Source organism: Drosophila rhopaloa, unplaced genomic scaffold (genome assembly GCF_018152115.1).
Source record: "Drosophila rhopaloa isolate 14029-0021.01 unplaced genomic scaffold, ASM1815211v1 contig_150, whole genome shotgun sequence".
In the NCBI taxonomy this organism is placed as follows: Eukaryota; Metazoa; Arthropoda; class Insecta; order Diptera; family Drosophilidae; genus Drosophila; species Drosophila rhopaloa.
In genome coordinates, this window is record NW_025335029.1 from 145683 (window position 1) to 166598 (window position 20916).

The 20916-nt window shown below is 41.0% G+C and overlaps 2 protein-coding genes across 2 annotated transcripts; both read left to right on the top strand.

The window, feature by feature from the left end:
• Positions 1-4768: 4768 nt before the first annotated feature.
• Positions 4769-9712, top strand: LOC108051506 (forkhead box protein biniou). The gene is made up of 4 exons (XM_017133634.2): positions 4769-5972; positions 7250-7526; positions 7955-8345; positions 9185-9712. Exons 1-4 carry the CDS (start codon positions 4939-4941, stop codon positions 9481-9483), a joined length of 2001 nt encoding a protein of 666 aa, XP_016989123.1. The 5' UTR covers positions 4769-4938; the 3' UTR covers positions 9484-9712.
• An 8684-nt stretch (positions 9713-18396) lies between these two features.
• LOC108051507 (fork head domain-containing protein crocodile) lies at positions 18397-20646 on the top strand. The gene is given in 2 exon segments (XM_017133635.2): positions 18397-19815; positions 19818-20646. Coding segments are annotated over 2 exon segments (1506 nt in total). The 5' UTR covers positions 18397-18653; the 3' UTR covers positions 20162-20646.
• Positions 20647-20916: the final 270 nt, after the last annotated feature.

A 20916-nucleotide genomic window follows, 5' to 3' on the forward strand; every position in this document is an offset into this window, starting at 1 on the left:
CTTATTTACAAATCCCTGCAAATATGATTCCCCCATCCCCGTAAATTTACCTTTTTGAACTTTAGGCAATCATTTCAGTGTTTATCCCACTCAGGTTTGTCAACCGCATTAGCCCAAACAAGATCGAATCCACTTAAACAGAACTGCTCGCATTTAATGGGAAATAAAACGTGGAAATTCATAAATATTTACAAACACATAATTACAGTCGTGGGAAAGAACAATAACAACTTAGATCGTGGCTGGTTAAAAAAGAGCAAATAATGCGGTGTTTGTATATTTCATTTTGGTTTTTGGCCACAACACGTGATCCTAATCAAGACTGTGATAAACAAAATCTGTGGGCTACAGAATGGAATCAGATCGGAATCGTTTAGAGTGAGATCTAAGCAACAAATTGCACACATCAGAATGTAAATATTTAAACAAAGTCTTGGCCAACTGAAGATGGGCGAGGGGCAGTGAAGTTTAACTAGACGGCATAATTTTCGGGTCGAAAACTCTATGTAAATATTTTGAAATTTTGTTCAGATTTTTCCTACGGCTCTCTGCTTCTATTTGATTATTTATTGGAAGACTGTTTAATAAGCCAAAGGGGCGTGGTTCGGGGCGTTCGAGGATCGGTTTAGGTGCAATTGTTTGCTTTCACCAGTTGTTGTAGGTCAGTGTGCAAAAACAAATCCGAATGCGGCTTCTTCTTGTATACAAAAGTTGTTGGTGGTGGTGGTTGGGTGGTTGGTGGTGGTGCGATTGTGTTGTGTTTAGAGTACAGCGTTTAATTGTTAAATGTTTATTAAAACTACAGTTTAAACAATGCCTGAGATGCGTTGCCCATCCAGGAGCAGCCAACGGGCATCAATGGGATCGCCTGGGATAGAATCGAAGATCAGCCGGCTCAACGCGTCGTATACATAATTTTGTTTACAAACAGCCATAATAGTAAACAATTTTCGGCCATTTAATAACATTAACATTAAAATTAAAAGCAAAACAAGAAGCGCGCCTTCCGTCTATGCCAACTTATCTTTATTATGATTATCTGAACTTGAAAATGGAATGATGAAGACTATTGTTTGGGAATTCCCTTGGCTGTGTTTATGGATCTATTATGACCACAAGAAGAGCTCACTCATAGGATAAGCAAGTCAGAAAGTCTATGGCCTAATGGGGTCCAAGTCCAAGATGTCTGGAATCCACACGCGGAACTGTTGACCCAGTTAAGATGACGCATCGCTAGTTGGGTGGCCAGTGCATTTCGGTCGGACACTGGCTATAAATAATCGGCTATAAAGACAAGATGTCGTACCGGGAAATGCAAAAATAAAATCAGTGGAGGGAAACCATATTGGAAAATTCTTGGCAAACATTTTTTCTGAAACGGAAACTGTCAAAATATGGTCTGGGAATCTTTGATCAATTTTGCAGTAAATATTCAGTGGGCAGTAAATGTAATCCCTCCTCCATAAATCAAATTGTGGAGGGAAAACGCGGTATTATATTATTTAATGTATTTATCCTTGAAACTATAAAAAAGATACCAAAGATATTTGGAAAATTTTTAAATAATAAAACTTATTCTTTTTATTGAATTTAAAAAATCAACTTCTTTAATATATGCTACACCCTGACTTATTGTAAAAGTAGCAAAGGAAAATAATTTTTTAAATAATATAGCAATTGATTTTTAATGAAATAGTTATATAAAAAGTTTTAACTCAAAAAACTACTAGCGAGTCTAGTAAATTATTTTGCTAATAAAACCAAATGATTACATTTCTTGTGGCCTCACCCCACTTTACTTTAAGTTAATAAACCTTATAGGCAACCAATAAATCATTAATGATTTCTGCCCCTTTTTGAAAATTACTACCAGGCCAAGTCGTACAAAATGTTTCCGATTCTAGGAATCCATCGCCGAACAGAGCAATTAATTAATTTGCCGCCATTTCAGGGTCTGTGAGCTATTGGTGGGGCCTGCTTAATTTATTCCTCACTCGCAGAAAAATTCCTGAATGTGCACAAAACAAAAACAGCAGGCAAAACGAAAAAATAAGAAAAAACGAATAAGAAGAAGTAATAATAATCAAAAGTAAAATTAATTTATGGCCTCGAAAACCGCAGAAGCGGCAAGAAAAATGGCCAAAAGTGAAAAATATCTGAATGCCCGATGAAAATTACTAAAGAGGGAGGAATTCTGAAATTCGGAAAACCCGAATGGGGGTTCTGTGAAATTCGCAGAAAATGGCGAGTGGCTTGATATACGGGCGGAAAAAAGTGGCGGATGGAATTAAAATATCTTTCAGGCCGCGTCCGCAAGACAGCCAGAAAATAAAAGTAGCGAACGGAATTTTCTCTCCTTCGATTTTCTCAATCAATGCCCGACGCCGTCGACAAATAGAATTTCGTGAAATGTAAACAAAACTCCGCCCCCGTGTGTCCCTCCCACCGTCGGCACCACAAAATGTATCTGTATCTTTGTGCGCGCCCCTGTGTATCTCGTTTCGTCTTTGGGGAATTAAACCGTTGCCCCGGCGACAGCGAAGGAGAAAGCGAGAAAGCGGCTGCCGTAGAGCAAGAGAGAGCAATAGAGAGCGGCGTCGCCATCGGCTCGGTTCAGGGGCGTAGTTGTGGGACTCCCCTAAAAGGGGTGCTAAAAAGATGTTGTATTATAGGGATAGCATGTTTTATTATTGTTTTCTGCCTAATAGGTTATTACTTTAAAACTATATTTGGATGCATACTGCTAATCAGTCTAGCTTATTGTAATGTTTTATTTTTAAGAATTTAAAAACAAAACGTATGGATGTTGAGATAAGTTACATTTAATATTTCAAGAGAATTATATTAAATTGGAATGTAATATAGTATTTTAAAAGAATTATATCAAACTTTAAGGGGCTTAGAAAAAATATGGCGTGAAAAACAATCCCATTTTGTAATTAAATCTTAGCACTGTCCATAAAATGCATACTATGAGGGAAACTATTATTCATATACTATTTTTAATGAAATTCTTTTTTTTTTAATCTATAAATAATTTTAAAGATACTGATCTTATTTGCTATATTTAGCTTACTTTTAGGGTTAAAAACACATTATATTTTAAGTCTGTCGAAAAGTTAACCTATGTTTTTGAAACCCCTTTTCGGCGCCCATGTTTCCGTCGCCGTCACGGTCGCCTTGCTGCCAACGAGTCGGTGTAGTGCTGACAGCAATGGCGGCACTCAGGGTGCTGCTGCACGGCGCGTTCCCCGGCCGTAGCCCCCCTCCCCGGCTTCCAGTACCGCTCCCCCATTTCCAGTCCCATTCCCATTCCCGATCTCGATCTCGGTCCGGATCCGTGCCAGGCAACGACTAAATCAATTAACAGCTCGTTTTGAAATTCGAATGCCGCCTCCAGCAACGGCAGCTTCCTCTGTTCCACCGAATCCACCGAATCCGCTGGCACCGCTAAACGTTAATTCATTCGCGTTAATTGCGGGGTTCGATCTTCGAGGATCTCTTTCTGCTTTCTGCTTTAGCCTTTGACTATTTATTAACTGTTGACTGGCCACGGGGAAAAGAGGCCTCCCAGCGGGGAAATGGGTGCACAGAGGTTGCCAATGGTTTGACTCAATTCGAATTCGTGTCGGATATAATAACCATAATGAGTCAGTAATGAGTGGGTTCCGATTGCGATTCTTTGGTTCACGGGGGTGCAAGTGCAGGATAGATTTAAAAACTCTTTGAACCAATTATTGCATTTATACACAGAGGCCATGTTTACAAAATAATCGGTTCAGCTGCCAATATTTATCTGCGTAGATGCTGATTGCAAATACTTTGTTAATAACCGCATCGAATTAAGAGGTTGAGTTAAACGTTTTTATTTCCAGTAGATTCTACTTTTCTAAAAATAATGAAACGTTGAACATCATTTCAAAAACAGTTACTCCAAGTATTAACTATTCACCCTTAAATGTAAAATGAAAACCTTCGTAAAACTTAATACTAGGTAATCATATGTATGTGTCTCATTTTTTTTCGTTTTCGTTTTCCTTTTCCTTTTTTTTTCATCTACTCTGTGAACTACCCAAAAAAAATTGTATTTATTATATATTGTCTTAAAATATGGTATCGATCGATATCGTTATGATAATAATAGGATATGTATTTAAATCGGAAAAATAAAGCCTAAACCGCAAATTTTCATAGCAAATACTAAAGGTTTCAGAACATATATTTTAGCACTAATAAACTAAATTATTGTTTATTATTTTAGCTTATAAATGTTATTTTTGCATAGTCTTTATAGGTATTTTTATGAGTGAAAGAAAATGCTTAATTGTATTTGATTGTATCTTGAATATCTTATCCCAAGTAATTGTAGTCGTATAAAGGCTCGATTTTCCCCCGACTCCCATTTAAGATTCCGAGATAACTGGCATACCAAACTCCCCTATAGGTAAACCTTCACGTACTCCAATAACCGCAGTCCCCAAGTCATAGACCTGCAGCAGCGAGCATTCCATATCATTTGCATTTTCTCGGAGCGGAAAACCCTGCAACAAGCCAATTGGCGGCGAGAAAAAAGGAGAGCAGCCTGAACATATACACATGGGAAATCGGAGAGAAAGAGAGAATGTCGAGCGATTTGCGTAAGGCGTGGGCGTACTAAAAAAAGAATTCCGGCCGATGGCAACTCAAGTGGATCGCATCGGATGGGATCGGATGGGATCGTGGCTTCAGCTTCGCTCCAGGACCGATCTGCCTTCAGTCGAGCGAGAATAGCCAAGCGGTGCGGTCTTCCAGCGGTTTAAATAAAGACTAGGACTCCGCCGGAAAATACGCGCGTGTTTTACAAATATATATTTTGGCAGCCTTTCCAAGATATTGAAAATAAAAAAACAACGAATTTAATAATCTAGTGTTCTAAAAGAAAAAAAAACTAAAGTGAAAATGATCAAGAGTGAGGAGGTGTCGGATCGCTCGGTTATGACAATGGATCAGCTGGGCTACTACCATGATCCCCGTGCCCACCCGCCCTTTAGCCACGCCCATTCCCACACCCACACGCACACACACACCCACCCCCACAGTCACCCCCATACTGGGCATTTATACCGCTCGGGGAATCTGCTACCTGGTGGCAATTACCAGACAATGGGTGGCGGAGAATCACCCACGGAGATGGTCGACGAGAAGCCGAATATCGGGTATATGGAACTCAAGCACTATATGGAAGTAACGCCCACTGCCACGCCCGTTTCGGCCGCCCAGCATTACAATCTGAGTGCTCTGCACAGCATGGGCACTCCGCCGGCCTCCTCGAGTCCGATACCACCATACGGGGTTCTGATGACGGCCCAGGCCCATTCGGCGGGATCCGCCTCCCCGCAGTCCAATTCGAAGACGCCCACGGATCTGCCGCAGGATCTGCAGTACGTGAGCTCCACACCTAAGTCGCAGCCGTTGCAAGTTCAGTTGCAACCGATGAACCATCAGTACACCTCCACGATAAAGTACTGCTCGAACAACACCATACTCAGTGCGAATGACTACCAACTACTGACCAGTCACGAGGTGGAGCAACAGCCTCCACAGCAGGTGCAGTCCCAGCAGCTCCAGCACTCGCCAGTTGGTGGTGCCTACCTGCCGCGGATCTCCACCTCACCGAGTCACGTCATCAACAATGCCCACGGGATGCCTGTCCTAAACTACTCCAGTTCGAGTTCATCGCCTGCCAAGTCGCTGAATGAATCCGACTCTTCGCCTCCTAGTCAGAATCCTCCGGGGATTAAGGGTTCGGCAGGCGGAGAAGGAGGAGGAGGCGGAGGTGGTGGTTCCAGTAACCCAGACACCACCAAGAAGTCGGGAACCCGCCGGCCAGAGAAACCAGCCCTCAGCTATATCAATATGATTGGACATGCGATCAAGGAATCCCCAACTGGAAAACTAACGCTTTCCGAGATCTACGCTTATTTGCAGAAGAGGTAATTATTACAATCCGTTGGTGGGATAAATGGGATCGGAGATGCTTAGGAGGTTCATTGGAGTCCAACAAAAAGAAAAATAGGGAAGATTAAACATTGTCAACTTAACCTGTATTAAGTTGGAAAAAAAAGGGCCACATTTATTTATTCCCTATGGGAGTTCAACTTGCCAATGGTTACCATAAAGACAAGAAAATAGGGCCAAAACGTTTGAGGAAATTAGTTTTCTTGTTTTTTTTTTTGGTGTGGCCATTCTTATTAGAATGTGGTGTTTTTAATTAGTATTTGGGATATTAGTTCGAAATTGGGAAATCACTGATTATTTACTGCAATCAATCATACTTTTCTTTTTTTAAAGATCCACAAATGAAATGAAATTTAATTGGATATAGTTATTAATTAGTTTGGCTATTTTTTAATTGAATATATATAATATTAATTAAAATATAGTGTTCTGGGAGTATAATACAGATGTTGAAAGCATAAAAAATAGCCGAACTTCTTAAGTAAAAAGTCGAACACCCAACGAATGCTCCGATCCGTGGAATTAAACGCCCCTCTATTAAATAGATTTGAAGAATGGTGGCGGCATCTCAGACGGAGCCGATTGGCGACATCGACACTCCGGCATAGCCAGCGGTCAAATGCGGATAATAATACCGATCCAGTCGTGCGATCAATGTCGAGCTACAACAAAAATGTGCCACTTGGGTTTATTTACTTGCATCCGATTCTATTTAGCCAACGCGACTCGCGCATCCTTCAGATAGCTCATATTTCGCGCCGCTTGTTTGGATTTCGATTTCGGCGACGAGACGGAGATCCACTTGAGCTTAAAAGGGAAAAAGTTGGGGGAAGAGGGGGAAAGAGGGGATTTCACATGCGTGAGAGGCTTTTGAGCTGACATCGTTTGTTTTTTTTTTGAAGCCAAACTCCGATCGTCCCAAAAAAAGTTTTAATTGAGTTTCGCAAGCGCAGTAAAATAAATAAACGCTCGATTATCAATTTTCGTCTTTGACCGCTTGTCTTTTGAAAAAAAGAAAAGAGAAAATATGTTGTTTCATAATGCCATCCGAAATTCTTGATAAATCTAATTAAGTTCAAGTTTTTAGGAAACTTATTAAACACTGTATTATAACGAAATTAGCTTACAAACTTTGTCATCAGTTTTAAGCATGTTATAACTGATATTACTGATTACTGATTTGTAGGTATATAAAATAAATTTTTTTATTATTCAATCAATGCCTAATTTGACTATATTTTACTCCATACAGCTATGAATTCTTCCGAGGTCCGTATGTGGGCTGGAAGAACTCAGTGCGCCACAATCTTAGCCTGAACGAATGCTTCAAGAAGCTGCCGAAAGGCATGGGCGTGGGCAAGCCGGGAAAGGGTAACTACTGGACCATCGACGAGAACTCGGCGCATCTCTTCGAGGATGAGGGCAGCTTGAGGCGACGACCAAGGGGCTATCGGTCCAAGATCAAGGTCAAACCCTATGCCGGTCATGCCAATGGATACTACACTGGTAGTTATGGCGATGCGGGAATGGTAAGTGGAAAAAACGATTTACAGAACAAAATTATTCTTTGAAAATTTTCAAAAAAAAATTAATTTATTAATGGGTCAACTACATTTGTTTTATTCAATCAAAAGCTGACACAGAGAAAATTGGCAAATGTTATAGGTGCAAAAAATGATTCAAAACACTATAAAAAGTAAAACGCTAAAAATCATTTTTTTACTTTACTTGTTTTTTACTTTTTAAAGTGTTTTGTTTTTCACCTAAAACGTAAAATAGTATAGCACAGGATTATTTAAATAAAATCTGATCTTTAAGAAAAATAATATATTTTAAATCAGTAGATGCATTTCGAATTAGTTTCCTTCAAAAAATAGTCCAGTTGGAATTCCTAAAACTTATAAAATCCTGCGTTTTTAAATTTCATTGCTAATTGATTTTATTTTTCTCCCACCAGGACAATGCCAACTTCTACGCCTCGCCCGCCTTCGCCAGCTATGATTACACATCAGCCGGAGCCAATGGCGTTTCACCGGCTGGCGGTCAAGGATTCGGGGATCCTTGGAACGCCCACGCCGCCCACAGCGGCCCCTCCTCGGTGGGCATGGGCGTGGGTCCCCTGCCCCAGTACTCGAACATATCCTGCCTGGCGGCGGGCGGCAATCCCAACGGGTCCGCCTGCACACCCCCGCTGGCCCACTCCGCCCTGGGAATGGCCCCTTCGGCGGCGGGCTCCTCCAGTTCTCCGCTGGGATCCGCGGCGGCGCTTCAAAGCGATTATGCGCCAGCCGCGAGTCTCGTGGCCGCGGGCTATTCCTATGCAACAAGTGCCGGCAGCCTGGACAACGGTAAGTGAGCGGACCCAGAAAAAGATGAGGGTCGAACGGCACTGCGAGAAAGAATCTAGCTGGTCTTAAGTTGACGTTGAATATGGATATGACTTAATAGATACTGGCAGATCAGCTTACTAAATATTATTCATTGTTTACACTATCTTAGCTGGGTAGAAAAAGAAAACCATTACAATGTTGACCGAACAGAATTCGTTTATTTTTTCATGGGTTGTGGTTTAGGCCCAACAGGGTTCAAGAAATTAATTATTTTTTTTAATTCCTAAATAAATACATAAAATACGTAAATATCATCTAATAGTAAGCTCTGCATTAAAGGGTTACTGTTATATTTTTAAAAGCAGACATTTCACGTAGTTAGTGGTACTTAATACTTGACCTTAATCTTTCGAGATTTATTTTAATTATCCTTCCAAAATGTCTATCATTTATGTAGATTGAAATCAAAATTCTAAACTCATTCGATTTGTTTATAATATTACAATTTATAGGGTGGATAGCAGACAAATTGACTTGATGAGTTGATGTTTGAAAAGTACACTGGAGTTTTGACCAGTGTAGCCACTTGAAGGGTGCAGGGCAGCTCTTTGAAAGGGGGATCGGAATATTCCTGGGTGTTCGCGTCAATCAGGGTAATTTAATTGCTGACGGTTCACATCTCGGATTACCGAGGGCGGGGGCAAAACATATGGTAATCTATGCCGCACTCGATCGACTCCCTACTCCTTTTTTTTATAGTTGCCGCCGACGTCGCGGCGCAGTGTGAATTTTAGCGCTTGTCCATAAAACGAGAACTGCAAGTTTAATCGGTTTTTCCTTTCTATGTTTTTCCGCAGGTCTGCGCTCCATTTCGCTGCAGCAGCTCCCCGGACTATCCAGTATTCAGCAGGCACAGGCCCAGGCGCAGGCCCAGGCCCACCTCCACCACCATCAGCACCACCAGAGCCATGGGTCAATCCACCAGAACCACGCATCCATGACCCCGCCGCCATCGCAGTCCGGTGGCAACCATGTGATCGACCATTCGCCCATTGATCGCAAACCGGTTTACCTGCCGCCCATCACCCCGCCCCCCACTTCGGTGGCTCTGAATGGCGGCGGTGGATATTACGAGGCCCTCAAGTACTCCAATTAGCCATCCCAACTGGGCCGGAATTCATCATTATTACCTCAAAGGATACAATAATCACGTTTAATTAGGCTCTAGGTAGTGGCAGACAAAAGATAGTTAAATAGTGCTTAGAAGAGAAACTACACGTAAATAAATATTTTGTACGCATAGCAATAAAATCAAACTATTTATAAACAAGACATGCATCGCAGAGAAATTTCACCTAAACTAATATACATTTTTAAATCAGCTGCGTTTTTTTGTGTTTTTTAAGTGGTTGGTATTGGTACTTTTAACGTTGCAATATGGGGACTTATTTTTCCTTCACTGAGTTTAAGTTTTTATAATAATTACAAATTAATATGTAGCACCAATTGGAAGACGGGTGATTCTGGCAAGCGGCAATGTGGAAAGTACTTTCACTTACGTATTTTTATATTACTTCCTTTAATAGTTTTGTTTTTAATTAAGTGCTTGAATATGTAGGATAGACTTGGCAAAAAGAAATGTTATCCAATTTTAAAACTCAACTAAAAAAAAACAAGCAAAACAACTTTTTTCTGATATTAATCAGTATTTTCATAAAAAGGAATAAAAATATGTGTTAATCGCTTATATTAGTTAAGTTTCTACGATTTTAGAAAATAATGAGTTTCAATACTAATGATTTAATTAAATATTTACCTACTGTTTAGCTTAGTTTAGACTGGCAAAAATTTAATTAACTGGATGTGTCTAAAAAAGTGGTTCTATGTGGCTTCTAATAAGCGTCGAACAACATCTCATTCTATAGAATCTTATAATACGTCCAATTGGATTAGTTTGTCATATGCGACTCTTTGATAAGTCTGTTGGTTTATCGGGAAAAAAGCTAAATATAGCTATGTATTTGGTTTTTTTTGCACAAAATCGGAAGTAACGCATTTCTAATAAACGCAAGGCTATATATTGTTTAATATTCTCCAAATTTTGACATATAGCAATTAGCCATTAGCCATTACGAGAAAATACTATCCAGGTATTAATTGATTTAAAGTTAAAATTTAAGGCTTCTGGTTGATAGTACTTAACTTTTTTTGTAATACTTTTTTAATCATTCTTTAAAAGAAAAAATGTATTTTAATGTATTTCAAATTTCAATCAGAACATTTTGAATTTAAAACAACTATTTTATTTTTGTAATGAACAAGCATTTAGAATTACTAATTATAATTATTTTTGAAAGTCAAATTTGAAACTTATCTTTTTACTTTACTTCACAATCAATATAGAATGTTTTAATCATGACTGTTGATAAAATAATTCAAATTTTATTTTAATAATAAATAGGATATGTGTAAAATTGCATACTTTTGGGCAGCTGAGTTTTGAAAAATTAAAATAGCGCCATCTAGGCGGTTGAAAGCTGGTATCTGTTCATATACTGTTAAGTCATAACATACAGAGCTATGTTAACTCTAACTGATGTTTAACATATTTAAGTGTCTATGTTAAGCCTGCTCCACCAGAACGATAGACAAGAGAAAAATCGATAATCGACAGCGCGCAAAATGTTTAAAATTTTGTGCGTACAAACTTTATGAATTTGTTAAGGTATGGTAAATAACCAACCCCAAGTACTGAAACTAATGTATTTGAATTTATAAAACCACTCGTAATAAAAGTTGACCATTTCTAAATGGCTCTTTTTGAACTATTGTTCACAATAAACAAATTATATATCATGACTACTTTGGTTTAACAACAGGAGATTTAAATAAGGTCCTTGTGGTTTTCAATTTTAAATATATAGTTTTACTGTCAATACAAATAATAAAATTTTTGCTTTTATTAAATAATCTTCAATCTCTTTAATAAAAATCCCTTCTTTCACTTTCCATAATTTTGCGATTAACTGCAGATAACGACAAGTTAATTGAGCCACAAACTGGTTAACAATCCAGCACCCATTTAGGGACTAATGAGCTTATCGGATGACCAAAGTGCCTCGAATTTCGGGCACAAGCCCGACCACATTGTCCGCAAGATCAACAATCCAATTATTCTGTTAATTGTCTCACCTTTATGAGCAAATTAAAATCCTGCCCAGAGTCAAATGGACCCAAGTCGCTGGGCAGGACGAAGCCACTGGCTATTGTCCTGCGAGGCGAAAAGGCAGCAGCAATCGCATCAAGAAGTCGTCGCCGCTGATCATTATCTCGCAGGACGAGACGCAGGACAATCCAGGGATATGCAGGGACAAAGCTGGCAAGGGAAAAAAGGGAATTGCGAATGGAAAAGGGATTGCAACTCAGACTCAGCCGAAAAGCCAAAGACAAACACAAGGCTGGAAACGAAGCGAAGTTTTGAGTGAAAAATTTCACAGTCAAAGGATAATCGGGATTAAATCGTCTTGAAAAGTTAATGTTTACACACGCACCTACCGTTGGCGATGAGCGGAAAAAAAAGATGCAAAAATTATGAAAATATTGTCACAAGTGCACGGCAGCCAGCAAACGGCAAACCAGCGCACAGGACCGCAAGGATCGCCAGGACGAGGCTGGACCGGAGCGAACAGGACAATTGCAGGCGGCAATCAAAACATGCAATTGTCCGTTTCGTTCCGCCTCGAATCGAACTGCAAACGAACCGAAAAATCACAAAAAGGATGAAGGACGAAGGACGCAGGACACTGGGCTCTGAGGCCGAGCCGTCGTAAGAGGATTTGCGCGTCAAGTAAACACACGAATAGTAGCAGCCCGATTCCCAGTTCCCAGTCCCGGCCAGGATATACGAGTATGCGATTGAGCAGAGCCTGCAGGATGAACGAAAAACCAAATCGAAGATGCACAGCCTGCATAAATAAATAAATAAATAAAATGATTTGAACATTTTTATTTTCGCACACAGAAACTCACAGAGAGACGAAACATTTTTCTTTGCGTTAAAACAAACAATTTTTTAAAAACCGTTTGCTGCACTCTTATTTACTTTAAATTTATGCGAAAATTAAAAACGTTTTTCGCAAGGATTTCCAGCTGCCTGAATGTTTTCATAGACGAGCCATAACAAATTGTCCGGACACCGGAGCGGAGCGAACAAAAATATAGATTTCCCCATAAACATGGGCCATTCAAAGAGTTTTTCATTGCGAATTGTCCGTTTCCACTCTAAAATCAATCCGCTTCCCCCCTCCGCACACCGCCAACATCTCGAGTATGTCGCGTATTTCCCTTACAAATAAACAAAAGTCTTGTTGCAATAACATGGCATGGAATATTTATTAAATAAACATTAGACCAGCAGCCGGAGCACCAGATACGAGAGGCAGTTACAACTTTGAATGGGAAAGACGATGGCAAGGTGATTTATGAATGAATTCAAGCGCTGCCTGCGCAGGGAAATGCTGAATGCTTAACGGAAAAGAGTTGTTGCCAAATCAGGTATAGAATGTGGGCTGCGATTTCTTGGCCCAGAACGGTGGCTGTATTGAGTCAGTGGTGCAGATGTTTCACTTAACTGACTGACCCCTGAACACTGATATATGAAAATACTTTCTGATTGAATGAATTCTAATTCGTTGATTTGAGAAGTGAAATTATTAAGTTCAAACCAAGAAAATAATTTGCTAGCATTTGTAGATGACAATGTAAAATAAACCTAATAATAATTATAAGTAATAATTATTTAATATATTTTAATATAAAATAACTACTTTTAAATTAATAAATACATTAAAATTAAAATACCATTTAATACCTCAAAATTTTAAGCTATGCCTGTTTCAGCAAAAATAATTTTATTAAGGATGCAATATTATGAATTATCTTCATACCTGGTAAATGAAAATATATAGGATTGCATAAAAATTAGGATAAGCCTAAAACGACAGTACAAAAACCGTTTATTGAGACATTTTAAAAATTAAGAATATTATTTTTTGATTGAAACATATAGTAATATTATTATAATTAGAGTGCTATAAATAAAATCAAAGGTTTAATACGGTTAATAATAGTTAAAAGGCTTAAACTGCTATTTAATGAATGCTATTTATTTAAGCAATGACAAGCTTCAGAATATATAACTAATATAACTAATGCTGACATTAAATGTTACTTAAACTCCGTCGGAAATTGTATTTGCTTACCTTAATAATGACACTAAACTTGGTCCTCCCATTGGCACTTACAGTCTTCCTTAATTAGCTTTCCTTTCAAGTTCCTTCCAGGAAGTCTCAGCAAGCAACTCATTACTTAGGCAAAAGATCCACACCTCGGACACGCTCCCAACTCATCGTGAACCAGCCTATCCAAAACCCAGCCGCAGTGGTTGCCAGAAACACCCACTTCCCAGCGGGTTGCGGCTTGTAAGCCATAAAAATGAAAAGCGTAAACCGCAAATAAGCCACAAAAACCGCAGGACACGCGTGGAATCATCATCATCATAATCATCATTACGGGATCGAGGGGGGGAAAAACCGGACACATTGAGCAGCAGAGGTCAGGTAGTCCGAGTCTCGAGGTCTCTAAATCTTAAGCATCTGGGGGAAAACCCGGCGAAAACTCGAGATTTCATTAAGAATTCCCGCGGCGCGCATTAAAGTCTAAACATGCCTAAAAAGTTTCCCCTCTTTTGGCCGATCAATGCCTAAGCATCGATGATTAGCATTGGCATCCGGTGTTGGCCAGGTAGGAATCCGGATTCTAGATTCTGGATTCTGAATTCTGAATTCTGGATACCGGATTCCGGACTTAGCGCCGTCTGCTGAATTTCCGCTGATGATTATGACCGGAAGATTTTCGCCATGATTACGCTTATGATTAGGCTAATGGCGGATATTTCCCAACCCCTTCCTGAGAACGCGCGTGTGTGTGTGTTTGTCTGCAACTAATCTGCTAAATTGTCTGGGCAAAAAGAGCTGCAAAAAAACAGTCGAGAATATGTATGCATAATAAGCTCACAACCGTATACAAATCATAAATTTTAATGAGTGGCCAATATAGACTCCCTTATGCGAACCATAACTGCGGAACCACCCCGAAACTGCCGCTCGAAAAACCAAAAAACGAAAAAAAAAAAAAGAAGATATTTCGGGGGGATGGGGTAAAGTATCTACGAATTTTGTGGGTACTGGAAACTGCAGTGTGCGAGGGAAAGAGGGTTATACGTATGTGACATCGCTGCATCTCTTTCTTTGGCTAACCACGCCCCCTTCTCAATGCTGCGCAGTCGTTTTTACGAGTGTATGTGTGAGTCCCCCTTTTCATATTGGCAGAGGAAACGTTGCATATTCATGAGAGAGCAGCCGAGCGTGCGACAGTGTGCGTGTATCTGCGTACCCGAGCGTATCTGTGTGGGTTACTTTGGTCCGAGTGTGGGTGCGAGTGCGCATATTTGAAAGATTGAAACCGCTTTATCAGCATTTTTCCTACATTTCCTTTCCCTATCCAAAGAAAAAAAAAATTCTATTTTTTTTGCCGCTTAAGTCCTTGGTTCAAGTGTCTGATTAGGTGCACTCCCCTACACTTTAAAATCAATATTTGTCTTGGATTACTCACCCGAAAAAGAAGTCTGCCCAAAAAGGGCATTGCCAAAATTTAATAATGGGCAATGAGCAGCCACATGCCCGGACTCATCATTCCTCCTTCATGTGCTGGCTATGTTGGATGGCTTTCCACCAGCTCCTCATTTTCGGATTCCCCTCCAATCCAGATCTAACGAAGCGTTGTCAACGGCGGTGTCAACGTTCCGTTGACTGCATCAAATTGAGCGTGGCAAATGGGCGAGACAGCTCCCCAACTCGGCTTGCCACTTCCAAAATTATTGCGGGGATGTCATTTGAATATGGCGAATATGTTTGCCAAATTGACAAGTTCTGTGCGGGTCGAGAGCGTGTCTCAAATAGCTGTCCATCAAGGCCTGAAGTTCAAAGAACTCTGATTTAATGATAATTTTTATTGGATAATTAATAATTAATAATACATTTTATATGTTATACTCAGCAAACTACATATTTAACAAACATTTTAGTACTAGAAAGGGTTACTAGCATTTTCTGTTACTTGAGGTATTTCAAGTCTTTTAATAATGTTTTATATTATAAATTCACGGACAAATTGCTTTAAATGTTATATGGTTAATGTATTACTAATAAAATATGTTTTCATTGTGGCATTTTACTGAAATTCTTAATATACATTTTAAATAGATAATAATAAAATCTTGCATTTAAATAATCTATAATTCCAAATAAATAAGCAAATGAAAAACAAGAAAATAGAATAGTCTTATTTTGGTTCTAATTAAATAAAAAATTAAATGATTTCGAGTTTCAGTCATGAAATTTTTACTTGAAAAATGATTTTGATGAAAAAATATTACATTTACAAAATTTTATGAAAAAAAGTTGTATGATTAAAATATTTAAGCGCCTTCAATGTTGTGTACCATAAATTGTATTTTATGAATTGAGTAATATACAAGTTACAAATTTCCATTAAAACAGTATCATTATCGAAACATGGTAAGCCTCTTTTGCATTCCCAATCCAGCTGCTTTCAACTTTCACTGCCTTGGTGGAGAAAATGTTAAGTTGCAGTTTTGGGAAACTAAATCAATATTTGGATAGGTCAAATGCAGTGGGATGGCTGCAGATATAGATACAGATACGACTGCAAACGGTCAGATCCTAGAGATGCAGTAGAGCAGTTCGGATATCGACAGTTGTGTGGGATGGGGAAATCGGACAGACAGGCAATGGCAACTACGTAAAAATAACATGAACTGTGCAAAAATGCACAGACGTACTCAGACAGTTACTCACAAAAAACCGCTCACACCCACACGGTCGCACAGTCACCCATACAATCGCAATCACGGCGCCGATGTCGAAGACGAAAATTTGTTAAATCAGCAGCGACATCCTGCAGCTCAAATAAAAGAGATGTGAAAAGAAAGCAGAAGGAATCCAAATAAAATGCGTAAAATGGGGCAGATGGAGCCAGCGTCGCCTCATTGGAATTTCAAATGCAGGACTCGCCTCGCATCCTGACGAAGGACATGGATAACTGGACACACACATGGCGATGATCCATTGGCCATCTCCTCCGACAGATCGCATGCGAAAAATTATGTTAAGACAATAAAAATATTTGTCAAAATAATGCGATTGCGTTAATAGAGGCAAATATTATTTTTGTATCAATTACCCAGACGAGTGGGGTTTTAAAGTGGGAAAAAGACAGCACACTCATGCAAAGCGCTCTGCTTTTTGCGGTCCACCAAAGGAAAATAATAATAAAAAATAGTCAGCATACTTTTAAATTATACAAATATAAAACATACATTTGTTTGTTTTCCCTGTGTCTAATAACCAGACAAACACGCAGACCAACTCATTCTGCCGCTCACGCACATACTCATACACGCACACTTGCCCTTGCCCAAATAAACATATAAAATTTACTTTAAAGCTGACAAAGTCAATAAAAAATATTGTTTCAATAAGCAGAAAAAAAGAAATGAAGTCGGCGAAAAAACGGCAATGCAAGAACAACAAGGAGAGCGGTAGAAAAAGGGAAGGGCGGGGAAAGGACTTTTTATATATGACTGTATCTTTATTTGTTTTGTATATGGGTTAGCAACCCATCGAATGTTTGGGAAAATGGTGTGAATGAGTATCAAGTCAATAAGCATTTAAATCAATCAAAAATTTAAATAAAATATTTTGATATGACATATAAGCAAATAACTAATTCCGCTGCTAACCTTTAAATATTAGAGACACTTATTAAAAGTTGAACTATTTAATTATTCTTAAATTTAAAATTGGCTTTTAATTTTATGATGTCCTCAGAAAGGAATTTTAAATTAACAACCCAAAATATTATTGTTTGTATTTATTTTAATCAACTCTTCAAAACCATTTTGTCTAACATTTTCAAACTGATACAAAATATATATTATGACAGGAAAATTGAGAGCTGTCATTTAAGTTATAACATATATTACACTAAATACGTAAAATTTTGTTTGTTTTTAAGACAAATAGCATTTCAGATTTAAGATGTTTAGTATTTTTATTAAACAATACAAAAACGCCTTAAAATTATTTAAAAGGGCAGCCTGTATAATTTAATTTTTTTTACCCAAAAAAAGGTTCTTTCTAATTTAAGCGCCCGAAGACCGAAAATGGTAAAATACTTAATGCCTGGCCCTCAACATAAACAACCCTTGCCCTTAACTTGGGCATCTTGCCACAAACGTCCCATCAAACTGCAAATTAGCAGACAACTTTTTGTTCTTTGCCCCCAGAAGCCGAACTTTAAGCTGAAATCGAAAAAACTTTGCCCACTAATTTATGCCAACGGGGAGGCGGGGAGGTGGGTGGATTGAATAGGAGTTTTCCGCCCAATTTCCACCACCACCCAACACCCACTTGTGCTGTTGGCTTTCCCAGGTGCCTCAACTATGTGTGTGCTCGCTCTCACTTGTTTTGTATCTTCTATCTGATGGATGCGAGCGATAGAGACAGAGGGAGAGAGAGAGGGAGAGAGAGCACCTTTTGCCTAGGCCGTATTTTAAGCATTAGTTTGAACAACAAAAACACGGGGTTGGAAAATGGAATGGGGGGGTGGGGGAGCAGGGGTGACACACCGGAGCTAACTAACTATTTTCCCCTGGGAAAAAACCATGAATGGCGACCGCTCTCTCGCCAGATACTTTCCGCATCTGTGTGCGAGCACCCCTCTTACTGACTGCGAGTGGCAGCCATCGTTGGTTGGCTGCAGATACAGCTACAGATACAGATACACCCGGCCGCACAGAGGCGGACACACAGATACTTTTCGTAGCAGATACTTTTTGGTGCGGGCGTCGCTGCCGACGTCAACGCTTCTGCTCGATGCGAGCTGTGTGTTATTTCAGTTACACAGATTCAGTATCAGACGTGTTACTATACCGAACGGTTCTGCGCTCGCTCTGCGCTCCGATTTCCCCCATCAAACAAACATATATATATATCTGCATATATATATATAGATCGTACTTATGTGCCCGACTTGTTTAAGCAAATATTATCGCTAGAAATAATAAGAAGCAGCGTGGTGAAGTGATTGAATTGAGTTCGAGAAAAAAGAATAAAGAAAAAAAAAGAAAAGAAATAAGCGAGGCGGCAGTGGAAAGTCGAGCAGAAATCCGCCGGAACCGCCGAAATGCATACGTTATTCAGCGACCAGAACTCCTTTACGCGGCACTATGCCCAGACCGCCGCCGGTTACGGATCGGCATCGGCGGTGGCGGCGGCCAGCAGCGCCTCGGCGGCGGCGGCGGCCCATTACGCATACGACCAGTACTCCCGCTACCCGTACTCGGCCAGCGCCTACGGCCTGGGCGCACCGCACCAGAACAAGGAGATCGTGAAGCCGCCGTACTCTTACATCGCCCTCATCGCCATGGCCATCCAGAATGCGGCGGACAAGAAGGTGACCCTGAACGGGATCTATCAGTACATCATGGAGCGGTTTCCCTACTACCGGGACAACAAACAGGGCTGGCAGAACTCCATCCGCCACAATCTGAGTCTCAACGAGTGCTTCGTGAAGGTGGCCCGGGATGACAAGAAGCCGGGAAAGGGCTCCTACTGGACCTTGGATCCCGACTCCTACAACATGTTCGACAACGGCTCCTTCCTCCGGCGGCGACGTCGCTTCAAGAAGAAGGACGTGATGCGGGAGAAGGAGGAGGCCATCAAGCGGCAGGCCATGATGAACGAGAAGCTGGCCGAGATGAAGCCGCTCAAGCTGATGACGAACGGGATACTGGAGGCCAAGCACATGGCCGCCCATGCGGCCCACTTCAAGAAGGAGCCACTTATGGACTTGGGCTGCCTGAGCGGCAAGGATGTCTCCCATGCCGCCATGCTCAACTCCTGCCACGACAGCCTGGCCCAGATGAATCATTTAGCCGGCGGTGGAGTGGAGCATCCCGGCTTCACCGTCGACTCACTGATGAATGTGTACAACCCGCGGATCCATCACAGCGCCTATCCGTACCATCTGAATGAGGACAATCTGGCCACGGTGGCCAGCAGTCAGATGCACCATGCCCACCATGCGGCGGCCGCCCATCATGCCCAGCAATTGCAGCGCCATGTGGCGCACGTGGCCCACCCCCTCACCCCCAGCGGCCAGGGAGCTGGGGGTCAGTCGTCGGGACACTCGCCCACCACGATCTCAACGCCCCATGGACCAGCGCACGGGGGTTGGTACACGCCGGAAACCCCGCCATCCGAGCCCGTTCCCCATAATGGCCAGCAGGGCACACCCACCCACCCGGGCAACAACAACAACAACAGCAGTGTGCTCAACCACAACGGAGTGGGGGAGGGGGCGGTGGAGGAGGAACCTCCTCCCTGCTGACCAACAGTCCCACCTCGGCACTGGGCTTCCGCGACATGATCTTTGAGCAGAACCAGTCCTGCCAACTGGACACCGGCAGTCCCACTGGGAGCCTGCAGTCCGCCAGTCCACCCGCCTCCGCATCCGTGGCGGCGGCTTCGGCGGCAGCGGCGGCGGCGGTGATCAGTAGCCACCACCACCATCATCACCATCATGCGGCGCTGAGCGGGAACCTGGGGCAACTGGGCCAGCTGAGCAACCTGAGCCACTACCGACCACATGTGGGCCACTACCAGGAGTACGGCATCAAGTACGGGGTCTAAGCGCGGGACTCCACCAGGCTGGGCTCTCTTGTATATTCCTGTAAATATACCACATACCCAAGAACGAACCACAGCTGTCTAGGATCCTGTCCAGAATCTTGTATCTCAGATCTTTTTGTTTTCCATCTTGTTTTCGATTGTACTGTATACGAATGAGGGGGGGGAGATCTAGTTGTTAAGGCAACGCATTATTGTATTAACTGTATTTGTAATTGTAGCCCGTAATTGTTATCGAATTTAGGCTTAGTCCCAATTGTCTGCTATGCAATTTGTGATGAGGTTTTGCTACACAGAATATAAACTTAAACTAGCGCATTTTGTCAATAATTAAAACTACCGCATCGGATCTATCGCCTAGTACACTAGCCTAGCCCACGTAAGCAATAATAAATTATACAACTAAATCGTAGCTATAATATAATTATCAAAACTAGCTTACAACCAATATGAGCCGAACAAAAAAGTGTATTGAAAATATGTTAAAATATCTCAAATCGTGTGTTTTATTTCGCAACTAAAAAGCTTTCTTCGATTTTCCGAACCGAAGTGGCCATTCCATCTGGCCATTGGGCGCTGGCAAAACAGACTTTTTACCCCGAAACTGGATAACACACACGCAGAATTCCTAGATAAATAATTATTCAAGCCGTGTCCATTTCAAGGTATGAATGGGTGACTCAACTGGCCAATTGTCATTGGAAGATGGCTTTCTTCGTAGGCGTATCATATCAAATGCAGGCGATCAAGTGGCTGCA

What these genes read in the sequence shown, in the direction of transcription:
- LOC108051506 (XM_017133634.2), top strand. Translation starts at nt 4,939, where the DNA reads ATGATCAAGAGTGAGGAGGTGTCGGATCGCTCGGTTATGACAATGGAT. An exon ending in GTTATGGCGATGCGGGAATG is followed by an intron (nt 7,527 to 7,954) that starts GTAAGTGGAAAA and finishes TTCTCCCACCAG; the next exon opens with GACAATGCCAACTTCTACGC. An exon ending in TGCCGGCAGCCTGGACAACG is followed by an intron (nt 8,346 to 9,184) that starts GTAAGTGAGCGG and finishes GTTTTTCCGCAG; the next exon opens with GTCTGCGCTCCATTTCGCTG.